This window comes from Salvia splendens, chromosome 2, assembly GCF_004379255.2.
Source record: "Salvia splendens isolate huo1 chromosome 2, SspV2, whole genome shotgun sequence".
In the NCBI taxonomy this organism is placed as follows: Eukaryota; Viridiplantae; Streptophyta; class Magnoliopsida; order Lamiales; family Lamiaceae; genus Salvia; species Salvia splendens.
Genome location: NC_056033.1, coordinates 38335630 through 38349297, shown reverse-complemented (window position 1 = coordinate 38349297; position 13668 = coordinate 38335630). Strand labels below are relative to the sequence as shown.

The 13668-nt window shown below is 40.6% G+C and overlaps 2 protein-coding genes and 1 pseudogene across 4 annotated transcripts; 1 reads left to right on the top strand and 2 right to left on the bottom strand.

Annotated features, from left to right (window-relative positions):
- The first annotated feature begins 502 nt into the window (after positions 1–502).
- LOC121771811 (MDIS1-interacting receptor like kinase 1-like) lies at positions 503–3721 on the top strand. The gene is made up of 2 exons (XM_042168704.1): positions 503–3156; positions 3234–3721. The coding sequence occupies exons 1-2, from the start codon at positions 510–512 to the stop codon at positions 3626–3628; spliced, it is 3042 nt and encodes a 1013-aa protein (XP_042024638.1). The 5' UTR covers positions 503–509; the 3' UTR covers positions 3629–3721.
- A 171-nt stretch (positions 3722–3892) lies between these two features.
- Positions 3893–7005, bottom strand: LOC121792661 (auxin-responsive protein IAA13-like). 3 transcript variants are annotated; one of them, XM_042190695.1, is made up of 5 exons: positions 6338–7005; positions 5404–5750; positions 4910–5045; positions 4417–4542; positions 3893–4311 (listed from the first exon to the last, which is right to left on the bottom strand). In XM_042190695.1, the coding sequence occupies exons 1-4, from the start codon at positions 6892–6894 to the stop codon at positions 4455–4457; spliced, it is 1128 nt and encodes a 375-aa protein (XP_042046629.1). In that variant the 5' UTR covers positions 6895–7005; the 3' UTR covers positions 3893–4311; positions 4417–4454. The 3 variants fall into 3 exon arrangements, with proteins under 3 accessions (XP_042046629.1, XP_042046627.1, XP_042046628.1); XM_042190693.1 differs by having other exon boundaries at positions 4481–4542; positions 6338–6995; XM_042190694.1 differs by having other exon boundaries at positions 4481–4542; positions 5404–5732; positions 6338–6995.
- Positions 7006–8091: 1086 nt separating this feature from the next.
- On the bottom strand, positions 8092–11030 carry LOC121792660 (annotated as a pseudogene).
- Between the last annotated feature and the right edge of the window lie 2638 nt (positions 11031–13668).

Here is a 13668-nt window from a genome sequence, read left to right as displayed (position 1 = left end):
TATAAAAACGTATAGTAATTACTCCACACAAATATATTTTCCAAAGCTGAGAAAAAGGAGTAATCTCTTGTGTTTAATTATCAAATAATTCACACAAAAGAAAAAAGCTACAAAAGTCAACTGACTCAAAAATAACTCTTGTTTGTTCTTGATGGGATTGCATATGGCACGAAACCTTCTTAACATGCAAAGATTCTTCACTGTTGCCACTTAAATCCTTTTAGCCTGTGATTTTAAAATAGTTTTAATGATTAATATGATTTGCAAATAATCCTGTTATTATTTGTTAGTGGATTAGATATGAATAAAAATCCAAAACTCACTATTTACAGCTCTGCAGAACCCAAGATCTCACGAGTTGCTCTTATTTTAACCAAATCACTAATCCCAACATATTATTTTCTCCACATTATATATGTCATAACACAACTAATCATTTGTCCTTCCTCCCCTTCAAAAATGATAGTGGATTAGTAACAAAAATGAGTAAACACAACCATCTCTTGCTCATGAAGTTGAGAACCATAATCCCACTCCTATTTCTCTTCTACACTTGTGTTTCATCTCAACCAATAAACAGAGATGAAGCCTCAATCCTCCTCTCAATAAAGGCAAGCTTCATTGATCCACTAAACCATCTCAACACATGGGAATCCAGCACCAATGCCTCCCTCCACTGCAGCTGGAGTGGAGTGCAATGCAGCCTCAACGGCGCGGTCGTGGAGCTCAACCTCTCCCACATGAACCTCTCTGGCCGAGTCCCGGACGAAATCCAGCTGCTTCAAAGCCTCACCTCTCTCAACCTGAGCTCCAACGCGTTCGCCTGCCCGTTGCCATTGTCCTTGGCCAACCTCACAGCGCTCGAGGCCATCGACCTCAGCCAGAACTACTTCACTGATCAGTTCCCATCCGGCCTCGGATCAGCACCAGGGCTAGTGTCTGTCAATGCCTCGGGTAACAACTTCTCCGGCTACCTCCCCAGGGATCTTGCAAACGCGACACTCTTGGAGAGCCTCGACGTCAGAGGGAACTTTTTCCAAGGCAGCATTCCAACAGCTTACATGAGTTTGAACAGATTGAAATTTCTTGGCCTCTCTGGGAATAATCTCACTGGCAAAATACCATTAGAGATTGGTGAGATGACATCTTTGGAGACTGCTGTGTTGGGATACAATGAGTTTGAAGGTGGGATTCCATCACAGTTTGGAAACCTCAGTAGCCTCAAGTATCTTGATCTTGCTGTAGCGAATCTCCGAGGCCGGATCCCAGCAGAGCTCGGAGAGCTGAAGGAGCTCACCACATTGTTCTTGTACAAGAACAATCTTGAAGGGAGGATCCCACCTGAGATCAGTGGCATGGCCTCACTGCAGCTGCTCGACTTGTCTGACAACGCATTGTCTGGGGAAATCCCGGCCCGGATAGGCGATCTCAAAAACTTGCAGCTGCTGAATCTCATGTGCAATGAGCTCTCTGGTGCAGTTCCTGCATCCATCACTACACTGACTCAGCTAACAGTGCTTGAGCTATGGAACAACACATTTTCGGGTCCGTTGCCACGTGATCTAGGCAGGGATATGCCTCTGCAGTGGCTGGATATCTCATCCAACTCAATCACTGGCCTCATCCCAACCACTCTCTGCAGCAGGGGTAACCTCACAAAGCTCATCCTCTTCAACAACGCGTTTTCTGGCCCGATTCCAGCCAGTCTATCGACATGTACATCGTTGGTTCGAGTGAGGATGCAGAACAATCTCCTATCTGGGACAATCCCAGTTGGATTTGGGAAGCTTGGGAAGCTTCAAAGGCTTGAACTAGCAAACAACAGCCTCACAGGTCAAATCCCAACTGATCTCTCCACTTCCACTTCTCTCTCCTCCATTGACATATCAAGAAACCACCTCCAGTCCTCATTGCCTCCCTCCATCCTCACCATCCCATCTCTGCAAAGCTTCATTGCCTCGGGAAACAGCTTGACGGGAGAGATCCCGGATCAGTTCCAAGACTGCCCTTCCCTCTCTGTGATGGATCTCTCCTCCAACCATTTCGTTGGAAGCATTCCAACCAGCATAGCCTCGTGTGATAAGCTCGTGAATCTGAATCTCCGAGACAACGAGCTAAGCGGGGAGATCCCGAAATCCATTGCCAAGATGCCTACATTGGCTGTTTTGGATCTATCAAACAACTCTCTAACTGGAGAAATTCCTCAAGATTTTGGCAACTCACCAGCATTGGAGATGCTCAATGTCTCTTACAACAAGCTAGTAGGAGCAGTCCCTTCGAATGGTATGCTGCATACCATCAATCCCGATGATCTAGCTGGTAATGTTGCTCTGTGTGGCGGCGTGCTCCCACCTTGCTCAAAGAATGCAGCAGCATTTGCATCAAACCTGGAGAAGAAGAAGCACATTGTTAGAGGATGGATAATAGGCCTCTCAACTCTAGTAGCTCTCTTCGTAGCTGGTGTTGGTGTCCGGTTTCTTTACCCGATTTGGCAAGATGAAAGCAGCAGCTTCTGCTTCAAGGAGAGGCTCGAACGAGCCAATGGAGCTTGGCCATGGAGACTGATGGCGTTCCAGAGGCTCGGCTTCAACAGCAGCGAGATTCTTGCCTCCGTAAAGGAGTCAAATGTGATCGGGATGGGGGCAACTGGGACGGTCTACAAGGCCGAGATACAGAGGCTCAACACAACTGTTGCTGTCAAGAAGCTCTGGAGATGGAGGAAGAGTGATGGTGATGATGATGTTGAAGTAGGAGGGAGTGATGATCTTGTGGGAGAGGTGAATCTGTTGGGAAGATTGAGGCACAGGAACATCGTGAGGCTGCTCGGATTCCTTCACAACGACTCTGATGCAATGATCATCTACGAGTTCATGGTGAATGGCAGCCTTGGAGAGGCGTTGCATCGGAAGAAGGCAGGCGTTCTGATGGTGGATTGGGTTACAAGGTACAACATTGCAATTGGAGTTGCTCAGGGCCTTGCTTACCTCCACCACGACTGCCACCCGCCTGTGATCCACCGCGATGTGAAGTCGAACAACATCCTTCTCAATGCCAATCTTGAAGCAAGATTAGCAGATTTCGGGCTGGCCAAGATGATGATGAAGAAGAATGAGACAGTCTCTGTTGTTGCAGGATCATATGGATACATAGCACCTGGTGAGTTACTTTCATGTTCTCAATCTCCACCATTGATCATATGGAAGCTAACATTCATGTTCTAATTGATTTGACAGAGTATGGTTACACACTCAAGGTCGATGAGAAGAGCGATATCTACAGCTATGGGGTGGTTCTGATGGAGCTCGTGACTGGGAAGAGGCCGTTGGAAGAGGCGGAGTTTGGAGGATGTGTGGACATTGTGGAGTGGATAAGAGGAAAGACTAGGAAGGAGGGAGGTTTGGAAGAAACTCTGGATCCTAGCATATGCAACGCGAAACATGTCGCGGAAGAGATGCTGCTGGTTCTGAGGCTCGCGATTCTCTGCACTGCGAAGCAGCCCAGGGATCGCCCCTCGATGAGGGACGTCGTGTCCATGCTTGCTGAGGCCAAGCCGCGAAGAAAGACTGCTGCCAGTGACGAAAACAGAGCAGTGTTCACTGCTGCTTCATCATCTGTGAATCATGTGTGATTAGTTCTTTTTATGTTTTGAATTTGTTCTGTAATTAGGTTCCTTGATTCTTTTCTTCATCTTTTTGTATGATCTTGTAACATAGAAGAGTTATATAAGGAAATGCATAGTTTTATTCTTCGGTGACCAGGCTCGAGCGACTGTTTACCAAAAATACGGGTCGAACGGGGAGGGATAAAATACCTTGCACAAATTCACCTTCCAACATTTCACACATAACCCAGCAAATGAATACATTAGAGAGGAGATAGAAAGCCATCAACCTTGTACAAAAGCAAATGATATACATATTTTTTCCTTCTTTAAACCAGGTGGGAATGTAGCAGTTGGTGAGTGCAACACGAGAAAAGAAAAATGGACAAACTTGCCATTTCTATACTTACATTGTATCAAATGGCAATGCTTCGTATGCTTTACCTACAAACAGGAAAAAAATAAAAAAAAGGGACGGGAGCATCCGCGTTGTGCAGATGCAGGTGCCGTCCTGGCTGAAGGGTGTGTTGGAATATTATTAGTATTAAGCTGTAAAAGTGACCAAAATCATTCAGGCAAAGCCAAACCAAAACGGGGGTAACATCTTCATCTTCAAGCTTCCCGCTTCTAGAGAGAGATCATCTAGGCGGGGTGTGTTCTTTATAAGGGAGTAACTGGCCGTCTCCTGTTCCTTTCTTGAGATCCTGGAGCTGCAACAATGAAGAAACAAATTGCCTATTTTAGTCATACTATGTACAAATTGCCTATTTTAGTCATACTATGTACAAAATGCGTATAAGAATATATGTGCATACACAGATACGTATATGAAGTGTGCCAACGAGAATCAGCATTATGATAAGGTCGAGATGCGCATACCAAGACCTTTGGCATCAGTCGTTCTCATGATCCGGAGCCTCCTCACAGAACTCAGAAATATCCTGACAGAAAAGAAATGATTGGTCACATATGCAGCTTAGTGGATTTTTTTTGGAACTAACATCTTTGAGTTCGACATAGATGAGGGGAAACTGCCTAATACAATGCACTTCTTATTTGATATTGTTCGAAGAACTACAGCCCGATATTGTGCTGCGAAGCTCTATACCAAGTTGTAGATAATAACTATCATGGCATGAGCAGTTTGCAGATAGAAACAATTGAAATGAGAAAATCTAACTAGTCTTGTTTAGGTGGGCAAAACATATTTATCTTTCAATAAGATGTTGATGAGGGTGTATTGCACAAGATAATGCACTTGTTAAAAAATGTCAATAAATGCAAATACGCAAGTAGTTAAGGACATACTCCCAGGGAACATCTCCGACAAGCATCCAATCTCCGTCCTTGTCTTCGTAGGTGAGAACAAAGTCAGACGAACCATCATGAAATCTAACTGGTTGTCTTTTACCAGCAACAGAAGATTGCTTTTCCATATTTGATCCTATAAAATTACCAGCAGTATCTGTTAGCCAAATAGGCTACACTTGATGAAATCCTATATTATTACAAACGATTGAAGGACAAGCAGGAGGAGGAGAAATAACACAGTATATGGCGTTAGTTAATGATTTTTTTTTTCTATTTTATGTCTTTTGAGTTTTATATTAAAGAAAATCTAGACGGACACTAGCCACTTACTAATATTCATACCTCAAGAGAGGTAAGTAGCAAGATCGAACAAAAAAAATTTGTTCTAGAATACTCTCCCACATGAAGGGATCAAGACAGGATAGAATCACATATATACATACTAGAAGAGATCAGTCCTTATCAGATCAATCATGATAACAGAATATTACCTCTGCCCCCAACTGATGCACTTGGCATAAACATGTCATCCAACGCACGAGATAAAGCCTCGTAGCAGGTATGAGCATTCAGATCAACCTTTCTACCAATTGCAACCCCATCGATGTTCACCTTTACAAACAAAGATGTTTTGGCAAATCCATTTTCCTTTGAAATGTTGTTATTTTTGCAGCTTCCATGATTGGGATTGGGCGTATCAGCGTTCTTGCTTTTACATTTATCATCAATGGAGAAAAGTTGTTCAGTGACTGGTGATTTTACCTGGTTTGACATACTGATCATTCTATAAGTTCGGACAGGAGGCCATCCAACAACCTGACTGCTTCCATAAGAAAATCTGTAATCACACTAGAGAAGAGATAGCAAATGTGCACAACCAAAACAAAATATCTCATTGCATTTCTAAAGGCGCTTTCATTCGAAGCAATATTATCAGAACCGACCTTCTGCGACCTAAGCTAGTTCGAACTGATCTCTCCTATTGAAAACCTCGTAGAAAAATGCAAAAGACAAGCATAGCATATAAAAAGACAACGAATTGTTGTAACAATAAACAGAGCAAATTAGAAGATCCAATGCATATATTACTTAATTGATTGTTCACTTTAGGAGGAAGCATCGAATTCGAAGCATTTGATCTAAAAGTACCAATTCCAACAGAAATCCACAAGGCAACATCAAAAACAGTTTTTTACACACTAAATCACTAATGACAACCAAATATGAAAAATAGGCATCAACACCAGTTCCCATATCCAACCATTCGAATCCCCTAGCCACTTCACAACACCAAAACAATCCCAAAAACAAATAATAAGGAACAAATCATTAAAAATCCAATCTTGCAAAACTAAAAACTCATTATCCAACAATACGAAGAGATTGAAGTAAGAAAAGGTGCAAGGCTTGAAAATCGAAAATCACCTAATTGCAGAACGACCGGGCGGAGAACAGGGAGACTCAGCAGTTCTCTTGGTGCCGCTAGTATTCACTTTAGTAATGGAAGACGAAGACGAAGATGAAGAAGAAGACGACGACGTTTTGTCAGAAACCACACCAGCAAAATCCTTAGCAGTCAAGATTCTTGCATAGTGATCCCACGAGCCTCCGCCGCCCGCCGCCACCAGATGCTTGGTTTTAGTCTTAGTCTTTCCACCTCCAAGGCTGAGGCCAAGCCCCAATTCCAGATCGGACTCATCAGGGTACGAATAAGACTCCTCCGATGATGACATCGTGAACAATCCACCGCCGCCGAGAAGACCAATTTGCATAAAGACTCGGTCTTTCTTTCCCTTCAAATGAGGGCAATGATGGGTAAAGAGAAAGGAAAAGTGGGTAAGTTTGGTGGGGAGGTGTCCTCCTTTGTCGGGTTTGTGCGCTACAACAACATTATAGATTTCTCCAAAGTGGGTCCCACGTACCCATCGAAGCTTGCTTTTTTGCTGCAAACTCCACTGTTTATGGTTAATTTTCTGGGACATAACGAAATCCCAAACTCTTTTGTCTCCCCTTTTATCTTCTCCTCATCTTGCTCGCGAATCTAATCGATCCGAGCCTTTTATCTGGTAAACAACGAACCTTTTTTCTGTTTTAGGGGAAACCACACCTACCTAATTTGATCTACCTTTGTTTTGTTTGTCTATGTTTCGTAGTTGGTCCATTTATTTTTGTTAGGAAATGGAAAGTTCTGAAGTTTTTTATGGCTCAAGTGCTTGTTTTCTTTTAGCTATTTACCTGAACTGATTACATGTTTTATTAACAACAAAATACGGGATAATTACACAATACATACAAAATGTTTCACCATTGTTTTAAATTAGTACAAAAAGTTTTAAGTTAGCATATATCATACAAATAGTTTAATTAGTGTTTCAAATTAGTACATTTAGTTAAAAATCACTAACACCACTAACACCGTTATTTTTTTTGTCCTATTCTCTCCAAAATTATTTCTTATTTTTCATCTTATTCACATGATATTATTTCTTCAAATAATACCCCATGTATTGCAATATAAGCATCTTATATCATGCAGTAGATATGCATATAATTTCAGCTAATATATTTGCAGCTAATCTATGTAAATACTAATTTTCAACCAATTTTTCATCCTCCGTAACTTCACGCACAAACAAATTCCACCTTATCTTTGATAAGTTATATGGAGTAGATATTTCAATGAATGATTCATCTCCTTCTAGCTGACCACATAATTTTTCATTTCCTTTATCCTATTCTTAATTGGTTTTAGCCTTCTTTTCACACACAAACATAGATTCAATCTCTTTCTCTCAAAAAAACGAAAGAAAAGAAAAATGAATTGTTGCTGCAACTATATAGTAGCTAGTTTTCGGATGACTTGCAGCACCGAAATGGCCTTCTTCCACTCCAATTTCATTATGCAAACTCCTCAGATATTTATTTATTCTAATAATGTTTTTAGATAGCATAATTTTGGAGTGAATAGGATAAAATATAAGATAAGATAACGGTGTTAGTGATTTTTAACGGAATGCATTAATTTGAAACACTAATCATACTTTATGTATGATATATGCTAACTTAAAACTTTTTGTACTAATTTGAAATATTTATGAAACATTTTGTATGAATGGTGTAATTATCCCACAAAATACTAGCAATACTTGATTGTTAGGACTCTAACTAATACTACTATGTTGAAAGTTAGAATTTCATATTTATAATTTCTATAAATATATATGTATACGCAGCTGAAGAATTTACTATTACAACATAACAATTCTTCTTCAACTATATGCAACAGAACAGAACGACGATGACGACATTGTTTAACTCACCAATATCACGATGATAAGAGGAATTTGACACTTGGAGCATACTCTTCTCCAACTATAATGCTATGAACATGTATTTACATATCTTGTGTGTGAGTTTCGGTGTCAAGTCGTATTCTCTTGGCATATCAGCCAATGAAGGACTCGCCATCATCAGTAGCCTAATCGGTAATTGCTCGGGGTTATATACAACATAATCTCCAATAGTTGTAGAGATAACATGTTCAGAGACTTGGTTTAAAGCTACCATCTTTCATCTCCAAACCAGTTGTTCTTCTCCTTTGGACCAGTGGGACCGTCTTCGCCATACAACTCCAACGGCAACTTGTTGAGAATGTTGTTCATAGAATTCCTAAACGAGGGGGGGTAAGCGTTTGACGTTCTTATCCACCTGTGTTTTGGAATCATAGACAATTCTTGGTCCCCATTTCCTCATATATTGTAACCAACAAGGTTCTTTGACTACATCTCCAAGATACTCAGCTGCAACGACTTCATACTGCCGGCTTGAATCAATGAAATAGTCACTGCTAGCAGCATCATTCCTCACTCCAATTCCAAGTTTTGGATTGCCCTGGATGTAGGTTCTTGGGTGAGGATAGCTAGCATGACCATTTCTTGAAGAATAAATGATGGCTTTGTTCCCCTCATTAAACTCCAAATCAGAAGCATCTCCCCATTCTCCTCCACTATGCTGGGAAAAGTATATGCTCCATAGCTCCCCAGTGAAATTGCTTATCCGAAGAGTGAAGTGCTCCCAGTCACCTACATGACAACCAACCTTGTTGAGGCCGATGCTCATCATCCCAATCTTCAATGTGCCTGGCCCGTTGAAAGGGGCAAAAACCCACATTACAATATCTGTGAAAGTTCCTCCAAACGCTGGTTTAACATGTAGATAAAGAACGGCACTTTCTATATTTCCATGCTTAAGTTTCTCCCTTCCATCATCACGGGGCAAATCTATCCAATAATGTCCATCGTTTGACCCTCCACTCGGAAGAACAGAACCTTCCGCGTCAATGGCCTGTAATGACTCACCCGTACTATACAAGAGTGCTCCACTTTGGAAGAACCATGAGACTGAAGATGGCAGATAAACCTCATTAGGGTGAAAGAAAACAGTAGGTCCATAATGCTCGACGATTGCATGAATTTGATCCATGTTGGGCATTGCATGTAAATTAGGATCCAAGTTCTTCAAGCATGCAATATCAAGCTCTTCCCCTAAACTACAGTTACTACACAATGCCCTACAATAGAAAGTGCCCGTGGATACACCTCGTCCATAAATTCCACGATTTAGAGGCCTTGCATTCCAAACAGTAAGAGGGACTTTCAAAAACTTGGAATACGTGCATGCTATCAAGGGACAAGCCTGACATGTATCAGTTAGGTCAGCACGAACACATTTCACCTCATTCGTCTCTGGTTTCTTTGACTTGTTGGTCACCACAAATCCCAACGCTTTATAACCCTCAGGCGGCTGTGGCAACCAGAAGTAACCACATCCATCAAAGTTCTCATCTTCTCCATCGTATGAACTCCATACTAATGAATAATCCACAGGATCCACAAGGGCTGGCATGTGGTCAGTCGAACGATCATGCCGACCAGCTGCTTCCCTAGCAACAAGAACAAAGCCTCGTAAAGTTTTTTTATCTGATTGACAATAGTGACCAAGACAATAGAATCCATCAGGGATTCAAATTGGTTTATAAAAGCTAATACTTTGTTTCCCATCCGTGGAAGGGTTGGAACACCAAATAAACTCAAAGTTATTTATTTGGCAAACCTCTAATCCTCCTAATTCAATCCTTGAGGTAGCGAATCCCGAACCTGTGTGTATTTAAATCTAGTTAGCTCATAGCACAAGCAAAAAGCGAATAGGAAAATCCATCATACCAATGGAATCAAAATGAAGATTGCACAAGCATAATAAAGACAAGCATCAAGATAACTTAACACGGTATGATTTCACAATGAAGAAAATGATTCTTTGATTTCTCAGAAAACAGAGTAGCTTAGCGCACATTCTATATCCAAAATTCATCCTTTTCTAAAATACAAACCGTGAAACTAATCGAATACCCTTAAGATTATCAGCTTGATTACTATGAGCAGGCTATAGACATCAGAATTTGAAGTCACATAACCTAAAATATGATCAGAATCAATCTTAGAAATTAAAACAAACAACGAAATCTCTCCATCTCTCACACACAGAGAGAAAGAAAACAACACATAGCAAAGTTACAATACAAAGGGAAAAAAACACAAATCTCAAAAAATTACAAAGCAAGACATATAACGACCATGCAACATCTTTTCAAGGTCTAACATCTAACAACTACAAAGGCGAATCAATCCGCTTATAGATAGAGATGACGTGCCTTGAGGCCATTGTGGAAGGGGTTCGGGCAGAGAGAAAAATTCAGGTTCGGGTTGAGTGAAATCGGTGACACTGTTCCATGACAAACATCTACATCCCAACATCTTAAGCAACCGACACCAACGGCGGATCCAGGTGGTGTGGGGCGGGCCGCCGACCCTCAAAAACCCCGCCTCCGACCCCACGGCAGCCTTCTCCACGGAACCAAAGCAGATAAGAAATAAAATTAAAAATTAGAGAAACGAAGAAGAGAAGAGATATACATATACACCATCACCGTAGATAAAAAAAATGATGAGATTTCAATAAGAAATTTGGAACAGAGAGAAAGCTGAGAATTTTGCAGAAAAGAAGTTTGGGGAAGAAAATGCGTTGTGTTTTGGGATTCGATTCGCTTTTCATTCGATAATTTGAGATTTGGGATTAAATAATGAGATAGTGGGGATTTGGGCTTCCATAAATAATTTTTTTTTGTTAATACTTAGGGCGGGAGAAAAATACTAAAATATCGAAATATCGGTCTTATCATACTGAAAAAATACTGAAAATACCGATTATTTGGTATATCGTAATTTACGGCACGGTATGATACCTTACCAAAAAATTTCGGTAAGATAACGGTATGAATTTTCATATACCGCGGTATACCGTTGTATACCGAAATTCGATATATACAGTAAATTAAATATAATTATATATAAAATATATTTTTAAATTATAAAATCTAGAAATATAAATATAATTATGAATAAAATATATTTAATATATTTTTAAATTATAAAATATAAACGATATTCTATCGTTTATACTAGTAAGGTATACGGTATGGTGGTTTCGGTAAGGTATATGGTACCTATCCACCTTTATTAATACTAGTAATTCTTATCGAAATATTTTTATTTGAAAATCATCCTGTATAAATATATTCATTATTATTTAAGTTTGTATTACTTTAATGTTATCAATTTCCAAATTTGATTTCACGGAAATTTAGTCTATATCTTATCACATAAGTAATCATAAAATACAATATATTGAATACCAATTTTATACTACTACATATTAGTAATTTGTTGGAATTTAAGTCATCCCTTCTGTGTTAGTAAATTACATGACAAATCACAATTTTAAAATTAAAATATTTTACAATACAAACAATCCGAACGCACGTAACCTTGTGATATGGTTATTGATGCGAATCAAATTGTACGTTTTCATTCCCCTAACTTTACATGATTTATATAGTTTGATGTTTGCAAAAGTATGTTTTATGGTGTATGAATGAAGCCCGGATGGTGAAAAAGTTGTGCAAAAATTCGCCAAATTGGCCAGAAAGCTCTCAAATGGAGGCACCCGGTCGGGTGTATTTTTATGCCTGCTAATTCCACCCGGCCGGGTGCAATTTTTATTACACGCGGAGTCCAGAACGTTTCACCCGACCGGGTGATTTTTCAGTTGCAAAATACCACCCGGCCGGGTAGTCCATTTTCAACTACAACTCGGCAGTTTTCCTTGGCGGTTGGGGGGAGAGAAAAGAAAAGAAATCAGAGGGAAAGCGGGGTGGACGAATTCAGGGAGAAAGGAGAAAAGGAAAAAAAGGGAGAAAGAGGGGAGGAGGAAGAAAAGGAAGAAGTTCCGGGCAACATTCCGACGATCCGTCTCCAAATCCCAATTCCACTCAACGAGAGCATGCTTCCTATGGTTTTTATTGCGAATATCACCATGTGTTTAGGCTAAGCTCTCTATGTTGCTCCAAGTTGTAATCTAGGCTTTGTATGATTGTTTTTACATCATTGAACTCATATGTTTGTTACCAACAATGTGCTTAATGTTATTCACTACGTTTTTGGCTAATAATGTAGTGTTGTTATCTCCTTTGCTTTTGTCTCTTTAACATAGTTTATGAATGTTTGATTGTTGGATTGCTATTAAATTAGAATTGTTCAAAGAATAATTTGATAGTGGATTAAGTAGGTGATCATAGTAGATGTTTATTTCTCTAGCGCTTCGTAGGAGTTTTTTAAACATTGAAGATTGGTTCGTAGGTTATGTGTTCAGCTAATTGCGAACTACTCATCGTGTACATGTTCAATGTATGTGATTAGGTTTATGTTTTAATCTCTTCATATGTTTCATTGTTAAAGGTGTAGAATAATATAAGCCTAGTGAGCAACTTGGAGTAGCATATTTTCCTATTTGAATAGTCTTTCTTTAGTTAACTTGAAGCTTAATTTTATCATCAACTTTTGGGAATCAAAACTTTCAAAACAAATCACCTTTAGTATGTGTTTTCTACGTCCCATTTTGAACTTCATTTCGTTGGCACCACTTGTATTAACGAGTTTCTCTCTCTACTTCCATTTCTTGTGAAGATAAAATGGAGCATGACAGTGATTCTCCCGCCACGAGCGAGTCACAAACGCAACGTTCCCCGTTGGAGGTGGGGAAACGCCGGCGGAACTGCAGGGATGCCCGGGATGATGCCCGGAATGGCGGCGATGATGCCCCAAATGCCGGCGATGATGGGCGGGTACTATAATATGTTTCCCTGATATGTTTCTCGTGATGGGGGGAATGATGCCCGGGATGATGATGTCTGGTATGATGCATGGCATGCCTGCTACTGCGGGGGTAGTAGAGTGGGGGTCCCCTAATCACATGGGGACAATGTGTATCGCCCCTACATGAATTTATTGTCTAGTGATTCCCAGAGTACTCTACTTGAGACTCAGTTCACCGGCATTGAGACTTTCTTGTTGGAGGAGTTGGGGATATCTCCGATCATGAGTCTCCAACTGAGATACCACCAGCGGTAGGGAAGTCAAAGAAGAAGGGCAAAGGGAAGGGCAAGGGCACTAGTGAGTCCTCGCATGTCCTCATCGACGGGGGACAGCGGACGAGGTAGAGGAGGAGGAGTGCGTCGCCCTGACAAAGGCCTGGATGAGTATAGTCGAGGATCCCTACATCGAGGCTAACCAGACTATCGACAGGATGTGGTGGCGCATTAGCCAGAACTACATCAAATTCAACCCGGCAGGTGGGAAGCC

Coding starts and splice junctions, on each gene's coding strand:
- LOC121792661 (XM_042190693.1), bottom strand. CDS start 6,894: ATGTCCCAGAAAATTAACCATAAACAGTGGAGTTTGCAGCAAAAAAGC. Junction 5,046..5,403: donor TGCATCAGTTGGGGGCAGAG/GTAATATTCTGT, acceptor GTAATTTTATAG/GATCAAATATGGAAAAGCAA. Junction 4,312..4,480: donor GACTGATGCCAAAGGTCTTG/GTATGCGCATCT, acceptor TCATTGTTGCAG/CTCCAGGATCTCAAGAAAGG.
- LOC121771811 (XM_042168704.1), top strand. CDS start 510: ATGAAGTTGAGAACCATAATCCCACTCCTATTTCTCTTCTACACTTGT. Junction 3,157..3,233: donor ATATGGATACATAGCACCTG/GTGAGTTACTTT, acceptor TTGATTTGACAG/AGTATGGTTACACACTCAAG.